Here is a 22,500-nt window from a genome sequence, read left to right as displayed (position 1 = left end):
GCATAGAACCGCCGCCGGTGTCGATCGGGTCAGCACAGGTACGTCGGAGTACCTGTTTCATATTTCGATGTCATTCTTAACGAAAAACCGAAAATTATAGCAGCTCAGCACTAACTCTCAAAGACAGGTAACCAGTTCTTTTCACATTTGTCGTGAAATCGGTTGTGCTTTGCTTGGGTTTATGAATGCAGTGCTAATATATGTTTGCTTAGCAACGTTGTTACGTCTATTTTTACACTATAATTTAACCCGCAAGCTGCCTGCCTGACATTTTAAACGATTTAGGCATGCTGGACAACAGACGAAACATGAGCACCTGAAGTATAGTTTCCAGGCTATTTAAGCACGTCACAGACACCTTGGCCGACTGGATGTACTATCATTGAATGTGCTACTAAATATCTCAGTCAAATTAATTGATTAATCGGATCTAGTTGAATAGCTCCATGCAATGTAGTGGTCATAATGATTGTCTCAGGTTCAGAATATGTAATTTGAGTAACAGTATAAAAAAGTAATACGGTGGGGGGTACAGAAAGTATTTTATCTTACTGTTTCAGAGCGCGGAACACTATTAAATAATCGTCAATATTCGACTACCCTTCTCGTCATCATTATGCCGTCATAAACTGGTATTTATAATGCAGTGTACAATAAGGAACACGTTGGCCTATCAAATTAACCCTCTGTGCGCTTTTGTTTGCTTTAGTTTTTTTTTGACATATGTTGGATGTTTGCAAAAGTAGTTTTTCCTGTAATTTTTTAAAAACTGATTTTATATCGTGTAGTATATTACTTGAAGTTAATCTTGTACAACTACGCACTGCAATTTTTCAAGAACAAAGTCCGCATATTGATTTCGACAGTATAATGTGATGATCTTATCTTTCCAGTCATCTGTTCTACACACACACATACACACAATGTATTTTTAAAGACATGATTAATCTGATGCATGAGTACATCAGTTTAGTCTAAACCACCCTTATCCAATTCACATCCACTAAAGGTTATATTTGCGTGGTCTATCTGAGGCAGCCTAATCTATATTTATTCTGGTGTTCTTTTCTGCAACCATGATAAAAAAATCTTTGACAGATTGCATCCTCTTTGCAACAATTAATCCCAGTTTTAGACAGTCTCTAATTAATCCCAAATATTTCAGTCTTTAAACCATTTTATGTTACACATATCATGCTCATATGAACAATATGAGCATTGTGTAAATGTATTAGATTTCTCAGATGAACATGTAAAACAGCGTTGTTGGTGTTCAGGTACACAGGACCATATTAGTGCTTCCTAGTTCCTGTTTCCTGTTTCCTGTGCGATGCTGTGTGATGGAGAATGACCAACACTGTAGAACAAGAGGGGGTCAAACTACAGCAGGAAACAATGCCACGTCATGAGACTTTTCACTATCTAGAAACACAATCATTGACAGAATGCAACTCAAAACAGGAATATGGTGCAGTTTACGGCTAAGTACAAGGTACAAGAAGTAGAGATTCGTTTATTTATCAGTATAGGACAGAGTTGGGGATAGGGATAACAGATAGGGATAACTACAGCTTCTGATTATTTATTTATTTGCATACGTAATCAGGAACCTCATAAATTACAAAGTGAAACTGCTAGCTGTGAGTTTTCTGATAACATGTTTATTACACTTAAAAGTGCATTGGTGCTTATTTCACGATGTGCATTTTGAAAACAGTTTTCTTGCCAGTATACTATTTATAATAATTTTATTAGTTTTTTAATTGTTTATTAAAAACATCCACTGATGTTACCGAAAAGCATGACAATAGCATGACTTTGAAATTCCACAGTCGGGTAAGAAGGTTACACTATAGTGTTTGGCGCTGTGTACATGATCCACCTAGCACAGGGAGAACCTGACACCATGGGGCAGCAGGGCCCCCAGGACCTGACATCTATCCCCTCGCTTTGTGCTATTAGGAGTGTGAGGTGTAGAAGACAGGCTGTTACGCAGCAGTGGAGACGCAAATGGCAGGTGGAGGCTTGGTGGAGGCGTGGTGGAGACATGGTGGAGACGTGGTGGAGGGAGGTGGAGGGAGGTGGAGGGAGGTGGAGGCATGGTGGAGGAAGGTGGAGCGTGGTGGAGGGAGGTGAAGGCATGGTGGAGGAAGGTGGAGGGAGGTGAAGGCATGGTGGAGGAAGGTGGAGGGAGGTGGAGGGAGGTGAAGGCATGGTGGAGGAAGGTGGAGCGTGGTGGAGGGAGGTGGAGACGTGGAGGGAGGTGGAGGCATGGTGGAGGAAGGTGGAGGGAGGTGGAGGGAGGTGAAGGCATGGTGGAGGAAGGTGGAGCGTGGTGGAGGGAGGTGAAGGCATGGTGGAGGGAGGTGGAGGGAGGTGAAGGCATGGTGGAGGAAGGTGGAGCGTGGTGAAGGGAGGTGGAGACGTGGTGGAGGGAGGTGGAGGCATGGTGGAGGGAGGTAGAGCATGATGGAGGGAGGTGGAGCGAGGTGGAGGGAGGTGAAGGCATGGTGGAGGAAGGTGGAGCGTGGTGGAGGGAGGTGAAGGCATGGTGGAGGAAGGTGGAGTGTGGTGGAGGGAGGTGAAGGCATGGTGGAGGAAGGTGGAGGGAGGTGGAGGGAGGTGAAGGCATGGTGGAGGAAGGTGGAGCGTGGTGGAGGGAGGTGGAGACGTGGTGGAGGGAGGTGGAGGCATGGTGGAGGGAGGTAGAGCATGATGGAGGGAGGTGGAGCGAGGTGGAGGGAGGTGAAGGCATGGTGGAGGAAGGTGGAATGTGGTGGAGGGAGGTGGAGCGTGGTGGAGCGAGGCGGAAGCGTGAGTGGTGAGAAGTGTGGGTGAAGAGAAAGCTCAAACACAGCTGTGATTCCAGCGTTGGTGTGCAGTTCTTCTTTGTTTTACTGTGTCATTGTTGCCAAACAATTCATCTAAAGTCAGTTGAAGGTTCGCATGGTTATGAACTGGAAACTCAAGGTGTGTACACAGCAGGGTTGTATAAAGTATTAGAGACCCATTCTTGAGTAAAAGTACAAGTACTCTATCAAAAAATTGACTTGAGTAGAAGTTGAAGTGTTCTTTTAAAACTTTTACTTAAGTAGAAGTACAGAAGTATTCAGCATTTTTTGTACTTAAATATTGCAAGTAGTTTATTCTAAAATGTATTACTCAAGTACTGAAAGTAAAAAGTATTGTGTTTTGAATTAATTAAAGAAAGCCGTCAAAGTTTGATTATCAATTGTTTTTATATATCACTTACAAATCAAAGATGTCAAAGACCACAAATATAAGTGTTCTGTATGTACTTTAAAAACTGGGTTTAACACTTCGTACACAAAAAACAGATAATCTATGTCCTGCTACGTCGTAAGTTTGACGCAGAAGTACAAGTTCGCCTTAATTTAGCTGAGAAAACGAGGTGTATTTTGAACGTAAAAAATCCGTCCGTCGGATTCTAAGGGTGAGCCTACTGCCCTGCGTTTACCCTCAATAAATACCATATAAATACACTACACTATAAAAATCGTGCACATGATTAGTCAGCACGAAAAGAGACACGGATTACTGTTGCTAAAAACACAACTCAGCGTGACGTCGCCTTTATTGCCAGCTAATGTAAAGTGAATTCTGCAGCACGTCATGAACATAATTAGGTTAGTTAGCGAAGATATCTAACCTAACTAGCGCTTACTGCGCTCTTGTGCTGTAACCAAACACGGTACCATCTCTTTTAATGAGATAAAAAGCAAATTACTTGGAATAATTTCGAGTATATGTGTATTTGTATAAATATGTAAATTAAGCTGAACGTGCTGGAAAACGTATTCACTACATATCTAGTGAAGTAAAAGTGGAAGTAGGAGAAAAAAATAATACTCCAGTAAAGTACAGATACAGCATTTTAGTACTTAAGTACAGTAGTGAAGTAGTTCTACTTCGTTACTCTACAACTCTGGTTCTGGTGATGTAGCAGTGGTGGTAGTGGTCGTAGTGGTAGTGGTGATAAAGAAGACTAACTCCTTTGGTGTTAAAAACATTGGTGGTGGAAGTAGTGTTTATGGCCATAGTGATAATGTTCACTAAACCAGCAGATGCAGCAATTTAGCAGATGCAGCAATCCAGCAGCCAATCAGCTACCATAGCTACTTTGACATAAAAGCAGACATCAAGAGACTCAGGTCAACACATTCTGTCACGAAAACAGTAAGGGTTAGATTTCAGCAATGACATTTTATGAGAACGGAGCAGATTGCACTATGTTTGAAGATGCTGACGACGCAAAGATGGAAAAGCTTGTTGAAGCATTTGAAAAAATGAGTCTGAAAAGTGAGGAGAGCGGTCTGGACCAAGCAGACGGCTATATCAACAGAGCGGCCCTCGGAATTATTCGAGCGGTGACCGTGGATCTTTTGAGCCAGGTTATCAACAAAGATATCAAAGATAAATGTTACGGCTGCAAGATGGATCACCCAATCCAGTGTCAACATGCATGGCTGTATGAGCCTGAAGAATTCTACTTTGGCGTTGGCGCTCCTAAACTGCTAAAGAAGCTGTTTAAGCCGTGGTTCAGTCACACGCTATCCAGAGCTCTCAAGATGTGCGGCATTAACAATCCTCCATCGCTGGAGAAAATCCAGGGTGCTGCAGAGGCCGTAGTGGCTGAGCTTAGTGATGAACAGAACATTATGGGGGCTCTCAGAGACATCCGAGAGAAACATCTCAACGTCTGTAGTGAGGCTGTGTATGAGGACGTCACGGACTACTGGAAAATTCATGAGGCGTTGAATCGGAGTGAGAATCTTGTGTGAAATTCTTCACCTGCGTGAGCTACTGTGCTACAGCCCATGTTGAAATAAGCAAGATCTTATGATGTTATTGTTTTATCCTTCTGTTTGTATCAATAAAAGAATGATCGTTAACAGGTCTGATCATTGTCTATTTACCGTACCACCATGACCGATCGAGTGTTCAAAAATACTTACTATACGCCATCGCGTCCAGAGTGATTTAAAAATAAGAGTGGGATCGAGGCTACCAAGGCCTTCGAATCAATTTAAAACAAAGGTACCTAAAGTTTCAACGGATCAAGGGAAAGAGCTTTTCAACAAAAGCACTGAGCGTTGATGAAAAAAACATAACATTTCACACTTTGCCACCAGCAAGGGACAGAAAGAAATACACAGACATGGGACATGATCTGGTCCGGTCATACAATCACACACAACACAGAAGCATTAAAATGAATGAAGACAACTCCTTCGATGTGTTAAAAACATTGGTGGTGGAAGTGGTGGTGGTACTGGTTGTAGTGGTGAGAAAGAAGACAATGAGACATGAATGAAGACCGGTGTGTTAAAAACATTGGTGGTGGTGGACAGACACCAAATAGAAATCTCACAAAGCAACCCCTTGAAGAGATTGCAGATCCTCCACACACCTATAATCATCCTACGGAGAGTCCTAGATTTGGTCAAATGTCGTTTTTGCTCATGCTGTAGTGGGTGGGTCCAGATGAGAAGTGAAAGACGCCCACGTGGCTCAACGGAGACTTTTGACTCTTGAGGTGTCGTTTAATTAACGAATGTTGGATGTTGGATAGTTGGAAAGTAGTTTTTCCTGTAATTTTTAAAAACTGATTTTATATCGTTATCGTTTATATCGTTATATCGATGAGCTATTACTACATTCGTTCTCACCGATCGACTGTGACATTTCATTGTCACAGGCCGTCCTGAAATGAGGAAGTCAAGAAAGGGCGGGGCTTGATTTTTTTCTTCTTTTCTTTTAATCATGTTTTCTGGTAGTGTCCAGGGACCTATGAGGACGTCGTTAATCTGTGACAGCTCGTCCTAGTTTCGGGGTTTTGGTGGATGTATTTTCGTTTTGTTGCTGGAGTTTCTGCCTCGCCTCAAGATGTACACAAACTCCCAAACAGAGTGTTTATGTTTGAGTCCTCATTACTCCTCCAAGAGAGGAAATTACTGTAGAACAGTGGGAGTCCTCCACCCAGTAATGGCATCTGCCTTGTGCCACCATGTGTATATGCAGTGCTTGGGGTGGGGGGGACTTCCGCTGAAAATGGCTGAAGTGCCCCTCTGGGCAATACTTCATGTAGGACACTCCCCCTTCACGTGTTCATATATACAGTTTTGCAGTTTCGCTGGGTGTCTGTCTCTCTCTACATAAGGCAGATGTTGGCTGGTTACCGAACCTGATGTTCGGTGGAAAGAAAAAGTGAAAAAGATCTTGGACTTCTGATTTCATGTCTCTCAGTGGGGAATACATGTGGTCAGAACATCTATTTTTCATTTTGATTTCAGTTTTTATCATCTGTTTTCCAGTTTAAGGAGTGTTTTTTTGTCATTTGTATCCATAATGGCAATGGATGAGTTTTTTCTTAAAGCTTGCGGTAAATTCATGCCCAGGCTGGTGACGCTCCTTAGCTTCCCGAAGGTAAGCTGTGACTGCCAAATCGCTGGTAAAGAGGTGTGTGCCCTGAATTTATATTCATACTTATTGATATGTTGGGGAACATTTGGCTCACACTGCCAGACTGGTCCGCATTGCTTAACCTGGTGCTTGGCCTGGTGGTGTTTGACCTGGTTGTGTTTGGTCTGGTGGTGTTTGGCCTGGTGGTGTTTGGCCTGGTGGTGTTTGACCTGGTGGTGTTTGGCCTGGTGGTGTTTGGCCTGGTGACGCTGGTGCTTGATATGGTGCCTGGGTAACATATCCGTGCGTCCAACGCATCTTCTGGATATGCGTCGCTGGAATCTGGAGTGTGTGTGTCCAAGCTTCCTGTCCCAAAAGAGCGACTTTGGAAGACGCTTCAGCTGACGTGTTTTCCTTCTGCCCCTGTTTTGCGGTGGGCCTGTTTATCTGGTTGATATCACCACATCACTTTCACTCTGGCAAAACTGGCTACCCCCAGGGAGTCAGACATCACCGTTGTTGCCACAAAACATTTCCGGGTAGTTTAGGCAACTGTCCAGCAGCTGGGCTTAGTGTCCCACCAAAACAAAGCCAATCTTGTAAGATTTCGTGTGCACAGTGTAGAAAGCGCATGCGTGAAAAAGGAAATGTTTTCGACCCTGTGCAACTGCTCTGTAGAGGAGAAGTGTGTAGCTCTGACTTGATTATTGTTTCTGTTTTCTCACTTGTATAATACCCTGGTGCTGTTTGGGCCCTGGTGTGTGTGTGTGTGTGTGTGTGTGTGTGTGTGTGTGTGTGTGTGTGTGTGTGTGTGTGTGTGTGCGCGTGTGTGTGTGTGTGTGGCATGGGTTATGTGATTCCTCCTCTGTCTCTTTTGTTGCTGCTGACTAAAGGGAACAGGGAACCTTTTTGTCCTGCCCAGGATTTCATTGTCTGTTTTGTTTGTTAGTATAATATTTGTACTGTTTTAATATACACACAGGGCAGGACCTGTGCTGAAGATATAGAAGCCATTGTTGCTGTTATTGGCTGTCTCAGGGTGGTTTTGTAATGGTTTTGTGTCTTTTCTCCAGCAAGATAATGAGGACCCTACCATGGCGGTGTATGCCAACGTCTCTGACCTAAAGAAGGTCGCGACCCCCTCCGCTCCATCTTCCACCTCCACCTGCTCCTCACCAGGTGCCTCCCTCAGCCCCGCCCCGGACTCCACGACACCCCCCCCAGGCGAGGCCGGGTGGGAGGTGCATACCGACCAGGACAGCGGCAAGGCTTTCTACTACCACCCCGCCACTCAGCAGAGCAGCTGGGCCGACCCGCGCTCACCCCCTCCTCCGGGCACGGGCATGGAGGTGACGCCGGCCTCCGTGTCTCCGGCCCTCTCGCAGGGCTCCGACTGGGAACAACTCCTGGATGAGACCACGGGCAGGCACTACTACTACAACCCCACGCTGCAGCAGACGTCCTGGCAGGCGCCCGAGCCCCTCTCCCCTGCACCGGTGACGGACATCAAGCCAGGAGTAGGGCCGGTAACAGAACACGGCAGGGGTGGGGTCAGTCTGGTAACAGAACACACCGTCTCTCCATCATTCTCTCTCTTACACTCGTTCACGGTTTCTCTCTCCCTTTCAAGCCCCCCCTGCCTAAGGAGGACTACCTGGCCGAAGAACACGAGTCCACGTCTGCGCCCCCCAGGGACGTGCACCCGCCCCAGGTCAAACACGCAGTTCTGCCCCGGCTCACCCTGGTCCCTCCCACCCCTGCCCCAGCAGGCTGGACCTGCACCACAGAACCTGGTGGCAAAAACGTCTTCACCAGTGAGCACACACAGCAACAGGTAAAGGACGCGTTCACCTGGAACGTGACGCACTACGTGTGAATGTACACGGCTCACATGTGGACAGCCACACCAATAAGAAAACATGATACCCTGCAAATATACAATGAAAACATACACATATACAGACACGCGTCTCTGAGCATACACACATACAGATACGCGTCTCTGAACATACACACAAACCTCTGGTTTGGCTTCTTTATGGTTGCTATTGGCAAAAAAAAATTATTTTATGTGTGTGTGTAAATCTGTAAAGTGTCCTTAAGATTACGAAAGGCACTATATAAATATGACTTATTAATATTAAATTAAATAACGTCCTGCTAAACAAATATTTGATTCATGCAGAAGTACAAAAAAGGTAGAAAAAACCAGCAAATACTGAACTCAGTGATAAACACATATATACCTGAACTCAGTGATAAACACATATATACCTGAACTCAGTGATAAACACATATATACCTGAACTCAGTGATAAACACATATATACCTGAACTCGGTGATAAACACATATATACCTGAACTCGGTGATAAACACATATATACCTGAACTCAAATTACTGACAGTGTTCACACTCTGGGGTGTCCATGCTGACACAGAGCCAAAGTCAGTAATTCTGAGCATCCTCAATGCGTTGACTGGTGCCCTCTATTGGTGATCTTGCGGAATAACAGTGATGGCACAAATTGGATGTGCAGACATATGAAAATACGTTGGACATTTGTGTATTTTCATCCATGCTGTGTTGAGATCTGTGACCAATACCATATTACTTCATAGAAAGTAAAATATATATACGTAGCTAACACACGTTTCTACGGAAACAGAAATATTGAACTAATGAATAGAATAAGTCTGCTCACGCCATCACCTCCTTCTGTAGTGGATACAGTCGAAAGATGAAAAAGGCAAAACATATTATTACTCCAGAGATGGATCTACGTCCATATGGACCCTTCCCGAGGTACGTCTGAGTGTATGTGTGTGTGTGTGTGTGTGTGTTATAACATAATATACAATTATAAACAGTAAACATCTACTTTACGTAACTCTGGATCTCTGTGTGAACCGTGTGAAGGCACCAGCAGCAGGAGGCCAGTTAACGCTGGGGAACGGTGTGGAGCAGGACCCCCAGAAGAGCAGGAGACCCCACGCAGGCCAACACAACGCCACGCACGAGGAGGTGGAGGCAATGCTTCAACATCTACTGGACTTGTGTCCAACCTATGCGTTTAGCTACTCCAGTGAGAGCGGTACTGAGCAGATAGCACGAGCTGTGTTAGTCTGTGCAGTTCGGTGCTAATGCTAATAAGACCTTGTTTGCATGTATTTGCATAATAAGCCAGATTAAGCCAGAAGTCGGATTTAATGTAATAAAATAGTCTAGATTTTATTTGCATAGTGCTAAGCGCTCCACTAAATTTAATGTAATGAGCACTAATCTGCATGTTATTTGCATAATGCTAAGCATCTGTAAGGTAGGTCTGTGACCTGGTCCGAGATGTCATGTGCTAAAACAAACGATTCTTTTCCATCACCGTCTTCTTCGTCTTTCCCTACAGCAGAAGTTCTTCCCAGCACATCAGAGGAACGCTTCAGACCACGTCAGTGACGCCGTGAGCACAGGGAGTTCTCCGGAGACGCATCATCAGGTATGACCTGAGGAGATGAAAACATCTGTTGCTCCTCACGGTGCTAAACCTTCACGCTTTAACCAGCCTCTGAAAATAATAATAATAATAGTTTCTGTCTTAATATTAGTATTAACTTTCTCACATTCTGTGACACTATATAGGTTTCAGGTAAAGTATTTGTAGAACATTCTTCAAGAGTTAAACACACTCTTATCTATCTGTGGATATGTTATTAGATCATATCAAACATGTGGGTTTTATTTTTGCCCCAGAATGAACTTTGTTGGGGTTTTGAGTTTCCCAAACTTTGTTTTTCCCTGCAAAGGAGGACATGTCACGTCTAAGGAGGAACCTCTCCAGCACAGACGCACACCACCATCACGTGCGTGGCTCTGAGCAAAGACTTAGAATGAGAGGAATTGGTATAGCCTTAATTCCTCGGACCTGGCAGGCTAGAGGGTTATACTGCCTCAAGGGATTATGGGAAATTAACCAGAGTAACAGTACTAAAGTCCTGATATTAAAATAAACACACAACAAAAACATTTATCAATAACCACTGATAACAATGGTGGAATTCTTAAAAATGACATTTTCTGTCTAAAAAGATCAGTTTTTTTACTAAATGCATACTGCCTAGAATAAACATTTTACCAAACCTTGAAAATGTTCCATGCAACATGGTTCTACCATTGTTACAAGGCTTTAATACTCACTTTCCCAGTATATGTGGATATTGGTAATGTTTAACATGGAGTTTGTGCTTCACTAACATCTACTTTAAGGGCTGCATGTGTCTAGCATGGGCTTCACTGTAGAGATGGAAGGGGTTGTGTGTTTGGTTCCTTATGTAATGTTTTTTTTTAATGTGTTTGTTGTTTACCATGAACTGTTGTGAGCTGGGTGATGTTGAAGGGCTGTGCTTGTGGCAGACATGTTTGAGCTGGGTGATTTGGCACTAGCTGACATTTTCCTGATGGTTTCATTGTGCGTCATTCTTGTGTCTTGTGTTTATACAGTTGTTTGCCCCCACAAAACGCAGGGAAGAAAACTGAACACAAAAGTCTAAATACTAGGGACAAAAACTTTTATTTTTGCTCACAGTTATCCCCGGAGTACGGCACCTTTAAAACAAAGAGCACTGTTGGGGTTGAACTGATGTTTGGCGTGTTCTTGTTGAAAGTCTTTACTTTACTTTTTGTCCTTCACAGCCGTCGCTGCTAGAGAAGGCTGGCATTCTTAACAAGACCAAAGTGTCCGACAATGGGAAGAAACTGAGGTAGTGTAAACCTGTGTAAAATAGTTGACTGAGGTAGTGTAAACCCGTGTAAAGTAGCAAACTGAGGTAGTGTAAACCCGTGTAGTTGACTGAGGTAGTGTAAACCTGTGTAAAGTAGCAGACCGAGGTAGTGTAAACCTGTGTAAAGTAGCAAACTGAGGTAGTGTAAACCCGTGTAGTTGACTGAGGTAGTGTAAACCTGTGTAAAGTAGCAGACTGAGGTAGTGTAAACCTGTGTAGACTATAAGAAGAAGCCGAGAGGGAGTAGCTATTTCTTTTTGGTTTTTATTTTTGAAATTTTGTAAAACTTTCTTAGGCATTCTTGCCTTCATTTTGTTGAGCTCTGGTAACTGTTCAACAAACTTAAATCGCATGTGTGTGTGTGTGTGTGTGTGTGTGTGTGAGAGCAGGAAGAATTGGACACAGTCATGGACAGTGCTTCATGGTGGCATTCTTACCTTTCATAAAGACCCCAAGTCCACTCCTGCTGGAATTGTTGTAAGATCACAAATTTAATTTTATTATATCTTTTGTTTGTTTTTTGTGGTTGTATCCAAGTTGACATACTCATTACTGAGTATTGTACTATTAACACAATCTGATAATTATTTTAGAGCTATTATGGAAAACTCAAATTAGTTGTCTAAATTGTCATTGGTTGTTCTTCACAGTCCAAGACCAATCAGATTATCCCAGAGTACACAGTGGAGCTGAAAGGTGCCATGGTGGGCTGGGCATCTAAAGAGAAGTCCAGCAAGAAGAACGTTCTAGAGGTGCAGTATGGAACATGGCTCTAAAGTTAAAGAACATTCTAGAGGTGCAGTATGGAACATGGCTCTAGAGTTAAAGAACATTCTAGGGGTGCAGTATGGAACATGGCTCTAGAGTTAAAGAACATTCTAGTGGTGCAGTATGGAACATGGCTCTAGAGTTAAAGAACATTCTAGTGGTGCAGTATGGAACATGGCTCTAGAGTTAAAGAACATTATAGAGGTGCAGTACGGGACATGGCTCTAGAGTTAAAGAACATTCTAGTGGTGCAGTATGGGACATGGCTCTAGAGTTAAAGAACATTCTAGAGGTGCAGTACGGGACATGGCTCTAGAGTTAAAGAACATTCTAGAGGTGCAGTACGGGACATGGCTCTAGAGTTAAAGAACATTCTAGAGGTGCAGTACGGGACATGGCTCTAGAGTTAAAGAACATTATAGAGGTGCAGTACGGGACATGGCTCTAGAGTTAAAGAACATTCTAGGGGTGCAGTACGGGACATGGCTCTAGAGTTAAAGAACATTCTAGAGGTGCAGTACGGGACATGGCTCTTGGCGCTCTAGACTTAAACCAGTTCTGTTGACTTAAAACAGATTTACACTACACATTTTTGGTTCCCTCCTGATTATGACCTGAAAGTTATTGTACTGTTTTTCTTTGTCATGGTTATTATAACTTATTTAATCTGCTTTCCTAGTAAATGGAGAATCGTCTTAACAGTCTTGAATTATGAGTGTAATATATTGTGCATTGTCTCCTGTTCAGCTCAAGACTCGTCATGGCTCAGAGTACCTGATACAGTACGACACAGACAGCATTATTCATGACTGGCACAAGATCATCCAGGACACCATCAAACATCTGGTGACTTGGCGCCCCCATGTGGCCATCTTTGGTGTTGGCTTAAGTTTATATATTAGGTGAACTCAATAGATATTTATGAAGCTGATGTGGTGTGTTGCACTCTTAAACGTGTGTAGGATCATGACCATTACTCAGAGGAAGAGGAAGATGAAGTCATGGAGAAATGTCCTCAGCCTGCAGACAAAGAAAGAAAGAACACGTGTGAGTGTGACACATGGATCATGAGGACACACACACACACACCCAAAATACACATGAAGACAATGGGCTGGACAAGTCAGAACTCTAAATAAAGATGTTCGTGAAGATCCTCCCCTGAATCCTGGTCTTCTTCAAGTTCTAAGTTCAGGACTAGGTCTTCGGTGTGGCTCCAACAGCTGGTGGATGTTTGTGTGTTTTTCCGTAGCGGTGAGGCAGAGTTCCACGTCTGCCCCGGACACCGAGCAGGGCCGCGTTCGTACCAAGCTGCGCAAGTTCCTGCAGAGACGGCCCACGCTGCAGTCGGTGAAGGAGAAGGGCTACATCAAGGGTGCGCCCCTGCCTCCAGTGCCCTTATGTGCAGATCTCAAACCTGCTGCTGCAACTCCAACTAGTTTTAATCAAGGGAGAGGATAACCGCAAAACTGACTTCTGATCAGTGGAGTTGAACTTGATCGCCTAAGTGGCCATTTATGATTCTCATAAGTCATCATATTCTTTTTGTTTTCAGTATTTAGTGTAATTTTAAAGTTGTAATGTCTGTTGCAGACAGGTCTCTGATGGATTTGCTCACTCTGTGTCTCTCTCTGTCTCTCTCTCGCTCGCTCTCTGTCTCTCGCTCTCTCTTTCTCTCTCGCTCTCTCTCTCTCTCTCTGTTCCTCTTATCTTGTGCCTCTTAGATAATGTATTTGGCTGTCATCTGGACACTTTGTGTCATCGAGAGAACACAAGCGTTCCCAGATTCGTGGAGAAATGCATCAAGGTGGTGGAGAGGAGAGGTAGGTGGGGAGGCTGCTTCAACCTGGTGGGCCTGGGGGGGCATGAGGGGGCATGGGGGGCCTGGTGGGCATGTTCCCCACGTAAACCTCCAAAATTCTTCTGTTTAAAAAGCACCCTGCATGTTCTGGTCCATGTTCTGATCCATGCTGTGTCGTGTGCAGGTTTAAACGTTGATGGTATCTACAGAGTGAGTGGGAACCTAGCTGTCATCCAGAAGCTTCGGTACATCGTTGACCGCGGTAAGCCCAGCCACTGAGCTCACAGGTGTTCTAGATATTGATGTACAGCACATCAGGTGGGAGTTTGTCTCCTGCCCTGAGACCCTGCTGCCCTCTGCTCCAGCACCCTGATCCAGCCCATGGGTTCATGATCACGCCCTTCACGCCCGGCCCAGGTGTGCAACAACAGGCACACCTGTAAACGTGGGCCCGTGGGGCAGAGCTGCAACACCTCTGCAGTGCACAGCACAAACGTCATCCTGAAATTCAGCACATTTCGCTCGGACAATTGAAATCCAAACTGTTCTCCGTTTCTCTGTGCCCTGTGTGCAGAGGAGGATCTGGATCTGGACGACGGGCAGTGGGAGGAGATCCATGTGATCACTGGAGCTCTGAAGCTCTTCTTCAGGGAGCTCCCAGAGCCTCTGTTTCCCTACAGCTTCTTTGACAAGTTCATCGCTGCCATCAGTGAGTGAACCCGACTCAGTTTACGCACTAGAGGAGCAGTAACGTCTCTTCTTCACGCACAAATACCTGATCAACCTGACCGTCTCATTTGTCTTTACAGAAATTTCCGACTATAGCCAGAAGGTTTCTTACATGCAGGACTTGGTGAGAGCTTTGCCCTTGCCCAACCATAACACCATGGAAGTGCTTTTCAAGCATCTACGAAAGTAAGACCATTCTGTCAACCCTCCAACCTACATGTCTCTGAAGTGGTCGTTTTTTTCCTAAGCGTCATGAGGTTTAGCTTGGAGCTGAAGCTCCTCGTCTGCTCTTCGAGATCTCTCAGTGCCATTTTGTGTTGAACTCCAGCACCCAGTACACCCAAGACCAAGATCTTGCCAACACGGTTTGGCTAGATTAGGTGTATTGGCAACTGGATCAAAGCAAAGATCTGGATTGGCTCCTCAATGACTGGGTTGGCATCCTCCTATTTAAAAAAAGCATTTTGAAAACAAAGCCTACAAAATATGTACTCGTCCTTATTCCTATTCGATGTCGAGAAAGCGACTACAGGTCTTAAAAATTTAAGGATGCCCCATTTCACATAGATTCAAACATAGTTATTTGTTCTCGAGGACACACAGACTCCTGTTCTGATGGTGCTACAGATCTTCAGAACCTCTTTGCTGACACCCAGACCTCTTTCCCGCAGGGTAATCGAGCACAAGGAGTCCAACCGGATGTCCGTCCAGAGCATGGCCATAGTGTTTGGGCCCACGCTTCTCCGCCCTGAAGAGGAGACGGGCAACATAACGGTCCACATGGTCTTCCAGAACCAGATCGTGGAGCTCATCCTCAACGAGTTCAACGAAGTCTTCTGTCCCAGATGATCCAAGAACGCTCCTCCATTGATCTGTGACTGCTGACCCCAAGAGTCTCAAACTGATGACCACTAATGTGTTCGGGTACCACTGGACTGTGATATGTTCCACTTGGTCAAATGATGAAATGGTACAGTGCGTTTAAGTTTGGGGGAAAAGCTTAGAACATGCATGTCTGATGGAGAACGGTTACATAAAAAAAGGTTTATCCACGAAATGTTTATCCACACACATGCTACACAGCAAATTTGCATGTCATTGTCTAGCCCTGTGTTCCCCAGAACTTCTACCTGTAAGTGTAACTTTTAAAACATTTTATTTCAGGGCAAGTCCAGATAGCTTATTGCTTTGTGACAGCCAGCCAAGTAGGGATTTAGTGCATAAGTGAATAATACACCACAAAACAATAGTTCAGCTATGGAAAAAAAATGTTCAGCTATGAACCAATCAGCAGTCTTGATGTCAGTCCAAGCATTTCTAGCATCTCATTGGTGAATGAGACATTGGCACACAGGATCTCAAGCTCTATTGGGAATCCCGCCTGACTCCTGGATGCCATGGTTGGAGAAGGTGTGGGGTAAGCCAGTGCCTGTTCTCCTGTGTGTGCTGTTGGAGACAATACACCTGCCAAAGGCCATTACACCCACTGGAGGTGTTTCATCATCCAGTCAAGTCAAGGGGAGGACCTTGACACACAGGATCAAACGAATATGATCTCCCATGTTAACTGAACATATACGCTCTACATGATGTAGCTCTGAACACTGAATGCACTGTTAAACTAAACATGCAGGTTCACAGATCTTCAGTGAGCGGTCATCTGAAGACAAACTGCTGCCATAGGCATGTCCATCTCCTCTAGGTGTGCAGGTAATCTCCAATATGTTACGCCAGATGCCAGAAGAAAGAAGCCAGGATGCTGGCTTGTTTTCCAGAGTGTAGTAGGCTTTAAAGGCTCCTTAAGTGGTACTTTAAGTGGTTCTTTAAAGCTTGTTAAGTGGTTAAAAGGCTATTTGATGGTTCTCTAAGCTTTATGACATGCGAATGAACAAATCAGTCAATCCATAGGTCATTGAAAATAGGCTTAAGATAAGGAAACAAACTCAAAATCAACTCAGGTATAAATCATGCCAGTACTGAGACTTTCTTAGAACAGACTAGCTGATGCTGGTGTTCTCTGCCTGCTGTGAAAAACGATCAAACGTGGTAACTATGGTAGGAGACCAATAGCAAGGGAACAAACAGAAGAAAATATCATGATGGGTTGATGTTGCCACTATGAGCTGCAGCTGAATACATCACAGCAAGAAAGAACATGGTAGGAAAACCCATATTACACCATAATATGGTGGAATGGTAGAACATTATCCACAGATGTGTATATAACAATGTTTATATGAAAAAAGAGCAACATCAATACATTTCATAAATTACTTTTTTTGTAAATATGATAAATTACAAATAAATATTTCAAGTAATTAAGTTGGTTGAATTGTTAACTACAGTTTTTATACCGGTAATTAGTTCTGATATAAGAAATATTTAATCAAATTCACCTTTTTCCCCCTGTGAGCAACAAAGTGAAATTATTGTGGATAATTTAACTATAAAGGACTGTCCAGTAAAGGAAGACCTCTATTGAATGTTTTACATTTAATAAACTGATGATTTTATAAAATATGTATCTGATAACTTGATACAAAACATTTGCTGAGATACAGTATAGCCTATAACATCTACATTTCTTGTAAATGATTAGGTTTGCATTTAAATAATTTCTAATAAATTATTATTGATAATTTATTTCTCAGTGTCTCCAGAGGGGTTATCCATTCATTTATGTAGCCATGCGGCTATGATTTTGGCTCATATTGTGCAGTACAGTAGATGGAGTTTTATACGGTTCTGTTTTTCAGCGCTGTGGAACTGCCATATGATATATGAGAAGATGAAGTCTGAGAAGCTGTGTCTGCAGGTGTGACACAGAGCAGAGTTTCATACACATACTGTCCACTGTCATGATCAGAGGTTTGGAGAGAAGTTAATGTGGAGTATGAGGAACAGTCTGAGAACCTGAAGCTAAATTCAGCACCAGGTTGCATCAGGTCTGTCAAGGTCACGCAGTTATTATTTTAATTGCTTAATCAATTTAGTTAATGTATTTATATGAGGGCACTCCAAATATCAATAATGTACACGATGGACATTATATAAATGGTTCTTCGTATGATGGAAAGCTTGTAAAAAATAAGTGCCCTTTAATGAGTTCCAACATTTAACTTAAGATTGAAGACGAAATTCCGCCAGTGGCCGGTAGGAGGGAGTGTCTTCACAGACAGCTTGGGTACGCTTCAAAATTGCTCACATATGGACTGTACAAGCATATGTACATGGAGTTATGAAACAGAAAGTGAGAATCTGAAACACATATGATCCATGAGCCAAACACACACGCAAACGCATTTGCAAGCTTCAATGCAGGGATTATTTAAGACGCCTGTGTCATGAACTTTCATCTAGAAATCACGTCTAGCTTTGCAATGCTGCATAACCTACAGTTGAACACGGTGTCGTGAAATGTTATGAAAACTTTCATTCGGAAGACTTGCCTCTGTCTCCTGTCCTTGTGCGACACACGGTTGTCCCAGAGATATTGTATACCTCCTCGTCCACGTGATGATTATGCACTGTATTAGTGTGATGCCAGCTATGAAACCCTTTTATGGCGTTCTGTTATATATTTCCAACTCCTTATCTTTGCTCTGGAATGCAGTAAGAAAGATCTGGCGTTGATCCAGGCACTGACTGAAGTTATTGAAAAAGGGAGACATCTGAACCACAATGGCGTTTCTATTTTAGCTGTGTGCATAGACTTTCAGTGTTGTATTAGTCCACACAGAAGCCCTGCTCTGCAGCTGATCCAGGATCAGTCGATCCAATACCAGCCCGGATGTTATGCTAGAATCATAATCCAATTGTATTAAACTAAAATCTGCCTTTTCTGCAAGACATAATTTTCACAGAACCTAATTATTTCCAGGAATCGCGTCAAAACAAAAATAGACTTATTGATTCCAGAGAAAGAACTGGACTGATCTCAGAGCAGTGTGGAAGGTGCAGCGGTGTTTACAGCTCAGCGGGTGGGCACGTAGCCTCACTCTGCACCGGGAGATAAGGAGGCGCGTGGGGGCCGCGGCTGGCAGGTTGTGCACGGAGAGGTGTCGGTCCTTTGCCGGGGGAAGGAAGAACACGGCGACTCCACTCCCACACTGTCCACTTCGGCCTCGAGTCTTCCTACGTGCTCTTCCGTTGTGTCTCTTTCTCCGTGGATCGCCGTGCGCTCGTTCAGGGGGAACGCGGCACGCCGGCGTCTCCGAGGGCGGAAGTCGTGTGATTAGCATGTGCTGAGAGTGTGAAACGGACAGGCCCGGCTGCCGGCGGCGGATCAATGTGTTCACACACTGATAAGAGCGTGGCGTGCGCGCGCATGCGCACACGGGCGCACACGTTTGCTGCTCATTTGATCTCTCATCAACAGATGGGAGGTTCAGAAGTCCGTGAGTCTCACGCACTACACGCACCACGACACGGGACAGGCCAGCGATATCAGGTTAACGCAATAGAGTCGTCTTCTGCTGTCTCCTCTAGACAGCTGCAGGCATCGTGACAACTAATATCACCTTTTACACAAACATGCTCATCACTAGTGGATCTGATGTGTGTGTTTCTAAATCTGAAGAGATAAGGTTGGAGGTGACTGTGTCAGATCAAAATAATTATCAGGAAACCCATGTAAACAAATTCTAGCTCACATAATATTCTGCCTCACACATGCATGGATTTTATTTATCATGTGGTCACTGGATAAAATGCTTGATAAAAACTTTCATCATCACTTAAGTATGATGATGAAGTATTCATCAGTTAAGTATGATGATGACGTATTCATCAGTTAAGTCATGGTACGTAACTCCTTACACTGATGTGTGTGATGTAATGTTTGATTAATCGGTTTGGGGGGGGGTGCATACTGGGGCCAGTGCTCGCTGTGTCCTGCTGACGACCATGTGATAGCACTGCTCTGTGTTTTAGTCTGAAAACCCCATGTGGTACACGCCCACTCAGGCCACGGTGGGGTCAGGGGAGACAGCTGGAGGGAAGCCTCAGGCTGCAATCAGGCATTAGGGTCGAACAGCAGAGCAACACACACAATCAGACATTAGAGTCAAGCTGCAGAGCAACACACTCACACAAGCAGACATTAGAGTTGCACTGCAGAGTAACACACTCTCACGCAAGCCATAAATCTCCCGGCAGAAGTTATGCCGGAGGCACTGAGAGAGTAGACTGCAGGCTAGAATAATATACACACCTATACAGGCAAGGAGGTGTATTCTCTGGGGAAGAATCAATACACACCGTGTGTGTGTGTGTGTGTGTGTGGGTGGGTAGAGCTCGACGTGGTGTCTTTGAACAGGGTCTTAATGGTTCTCCGGCTGAGATGAATACACAATGATCACCAATCAGACAGACGTTCACTGTCAGAACCAGTAATTGAAAGAGCGTTTGTGTGTGTGTGTGTGTGTGTGTGTGTGTGTGTGTGTGTGTGTGTGTGTGTGTGTGTGTGTGTGTGTGTGTGTGTGTGTGTGTGTGAGAGAGAGAGAGAAAGACAGATGAACACAGGGTTGAAAATATCTCTAGCTTTAAATCACCTTTACATCTGCTTTGTCACAGGGGGATGGGAAAATACTTCCACTTTAAAGCCTAATCTCACATGATATGCCCACATTTTCTGAACGACTCCTAATACAAAACGCTCCTTTGTCGTTTGTATAATCGAAATGATAAATTATGACTAATACACCGAAATCATATGCGGTGACACACAGGCTGTTGGATAATTAATGAAGAATTAACACAATAATCATACTAACAGATAAGAGCTTTTAATATTAAGCAGGAAATGTATTTTGCCCGGACCAAAGTGTTGCTGAGAGAAACACAGAAGAATATGCAGGACAAGAAGTAATTCATTGTCCTTCTTTCTTCCTTCCATGCAATAGAAAAAAAGAGTGAAAGATTAAATACCGCAAGTATTTTTTAAATTATTTATAGTTATTTGATGTGACATGAAGCTGATTCATTTGGATCGTTACAGTGTTCTGTGCATTTTATGTAAACATCTTTTTTTATTGATATTAGACGAGTGAATATCTTGAGAGCTCAAACGTGTGATTAATTTGTTCCAGTAGGCTACATCAATGTTCGTCCGACGCCACATAATTGGGAAGGTGTTTGAAGGGGGAGGCGCCGCGAGCGCAGCAGCCGTCACAGGCGACACGCGCTCAGTGGAACTCGCGCTCGCGACGGACGCACGACGCAAACGGACTTTATTTCGTGCAGACGGGACAGAATGTAATTCGTTCACTAGAGAATTCTTGAATTTACACGTGAAGCAGCGCGGTTCGGTCGACTGGACGGCGGTGTTCTGTTCTTCTAATTGTTAGTACTGTGTTGGATATTTTCCCAAAGATATTACGAATTTTCGGTTTGGATTTGGGATTTTGTTCTGAATGTTTTTAACCTTCAAGGGTAATAAGTGATCGAATAGTAGGCTGATAAACAAAAACTATTTTTATAAATTTATTTTTACAGCTGCCTGCATAACAAAATGCGGAGGTTCACCTAGGTTGCTCTAAATTCGGTTCAGTTTAGATAATGGACTAAGTTCGCTATTTTAAACCCGTGTGCAGTAGTAGATAAGGACAAGGTCTCTTACAATGTCACAGGCTGAAGTGGACATGGTTGGACTCGGCTTCCATAAGTTACCTTCCAGCCTCGACGCCGAGTCTTTCTTCCCCGCTCGCCTTCCCCCGAGGCGAAGGAGACACTCGGCAAACTCTAAAAGAAATGCTTACCGGTTAAATAAGATGTTCAGCATGGACACAGCGGAGTCCGAGGAGCAGGTCGTGCCTCTCACTAAAACTCTGTCCTGGTCTGCTGACAACATCTTATCTGAAAGCACCACAGAGGAGACCAGGACGGACTCGAGCTCGCCCCCCGGTACCCAGGAGTCTGGACCGACACCGACGCAGGATAACTGGACCATCCTGGAGTCACGACCGAGACCCCTCGACGCTAGCACGGACTCGGAGGACGAAGCTGCGCCCAAGAAGACGGTGGCGCCGCAGGTGTCGTGTGAGCGCACCTGGGAACAGGAGAAGGAGGACGAGGTGGAGACCAAAGCCGTGGCCACCTCACCTGACGGCAGGTTCCTTAAGTTCAACATCGAGATCGGAAGGGGGTCGTTCAAGACCGTTTACAAGGGCCTGGACACGGAGACCACCGTGGAGGTAGCGTGGTGCGAGCTACAGGTGAGAATACAGTGTGCTCGCCTGGTTTTGTTTTCTATAGAAATAAAGACGCCGAGGTAAAACAAAGGCATAAAATAAATCATTAAATCACCATTGACTGTTCGGACGTCCGCCGAAATGCCGTTATATTGTTGGGGACCTGCACACGTGCAACAGGTGCACCGGTGTCCTGAGACATCATGACACCTGCATTCAGAACAACTGAACAGAAACTGCTGAAACGGTTCAGTAGTACGTTGTGTTTATGACATAAGAATCATACGTAAGGTTAGCTGATGAAAGCGGGGAATATTAAGAAAATGTCAGCAAGATACCCTTTAGCATTCTGCAACTGCTGAAGCTGACTCTCTTATGATGATGATAACTTTAGGCAAACCTCGGAAAACACAAACATATCAGATCTGTACATCGAAGAGGGGGAAATCACTGAAATGGAAAGTGAAATGAATGAATGTGGGGTGGACATGGTAACAATTACACAGGAATGTTTTTCAGACTGAACTGATTGTGGGTTCACAAAACGTGTATATCAAGCCATTAACAATCCTCGGGTTGCAATTAATTTAGCAGTAATGCGATAAGATATAAATGAGGGGGGGGTCTCTGTGCACGGATGACAAATAAGCCTGTTGTATGCATTTGAATAGAAAGCAATATTAATATCGAGTGTGTTTATGTACAACATTCTTGTTGTTTCTCTTCCTTCCCACATACCACTCTTAGTTTAGAGAGGACCTGAAATGGGTGTGTTAGAACAGAGGAAGCGTAAAACTATGCCTTCAGCTCAGTG

General features: G+C 44.1%; 2 protein-coding genes and 1 long non-coding RNA gene across 10 annotated transcripts in view; 2 read left to right on the top strand and 1 right to left on the bottom strand.

The window, feature by feature from the left end:
• Positions 1–16,823, top strand: part of arhgap27l (Rho GTPase activating protein 27, like) — a 27,341-nt gene extending 10,518 nt beyond the window's left edge. Inside the window, exons 3-19 of one of the 6 annotated variants that reach the window (XM_077010151.1) lie at positions 7,497–7,940; positions 8,054–8,257; positions 9,148–9,228; positions 9,343–9,447; positions 9,827–9,916; positions 10,224–10,280; positions 11,110–11,177; positions 11,588–11,675; positions 11,849–11,950; positions 12,714–12,812; positions 12,929–13,013; positions 13,219–13,341; positions 13,691–13,789; positions 13,952–14,029; positions 14,342–14,476; positions 14,577–14,682; positions 15,168–16,823. In XM_077010151.1, coding sequence (XP_076866266.1) covers positions 7,497–7,940; positions 8,054–8,257; positions 9,148–9,228; positions 9,343–9,447; positions 9,827–9,916; positions 10,224–10,280; positions 11,110–11,177; positions 11,588–11,675; positions 11,849–11,950; positions 12,714–12,812; positions 12,929–13,013; positions 13,219–13,341; positions 13,691–13,789; positions 13,952–14,029; positions 14,342–14,476; positions 14,577–14,682; positions 15,168–15,345 — 2,142 coding nt within the window. In that variant the 3' untranslated portion in view covers positions 15,346–16,823. Of the gene's footprint in view, positions 1–7,496; positions 7,974–8,053; positions 8,258–9,147; positions 9,229–9,342; positions 9,448–9,826; positions 9,917–10,223; positions 10,281–11,109; positions 11,178–11,587; positions 11,676–11,848; positions 11,951–12,713; positions 12,813–12,928; positions 13,014–13,218; positions 13,342–13,690; positions 13,790–13,951; positions 14,030–14,341; positions 14,477–14,576; positions 14,683–15,167 lie in introns of all 6 variants that reach the window. The other 5 variants (XM_077010150.1, XM_077010149.1, XM_077010148.1 and 2 more) reach the window with 5 other exon arrangements.
• On the bottom strand, positions 10,175–19,235 carry LOC143517528 (uncharacterized). Its single transcript, XR_013131974.1, has 2 exons — positions 17,946–19,235; positions 10,175–12,986 (listed from the first exon to the last, which is right to left on the bottom strand). It is a non-coding gene; the product is annotated as an uncharacterized LOC143517528 (long non-coding RNA).
• Positions 19,236–20,576: 1,341 nt separating this feature from the next.
• Positions 20,577–22,500, top strand: part of wnk4b (WNK lysine deficient protein kinase 4b) — an 86,312-nt gene continuing 84,388 nt past the window's right edge. Inside the window, exon 1 of one of the 3 annotated variants that reach the window (XM_077010138.1) lies at positions 20,577–21,710. In XM_077010138.1, coding sequence (XP_076866253.1) covers positions 21,117–21,710 — 594 coding nt within the window. In that variant the 5' untranslated portion in view covers positions 20,577–21,116. The remainder of the gene's footprint in view (positions 21,711–22,500) is intronic. The other 2 variants (XM_077010141.1, XM_077010139.1) reach the window with 2 other exon arrangements.

This window comes from Brachyhypopomus gauderio, chromosome 6 (genome assembly GCF_052324685.1).
Source record: "Brachyhypopomus gauderio isolate BG-103 chromosome 6, BGAUD_0.2, whole genome shotgun sequence".
Lineage (NCBI taxonomy): Eukaryota > Metazoa > Chordata > Actinopteri > Gymnotiformes > Hypopomidae > Brachyhypopomus > Brachyhypopomus gauderio.
Note: the sequence above shows the minus strand (reverse complement) of the source record. Positions and strands in the feature narration are given on the sequence as shown.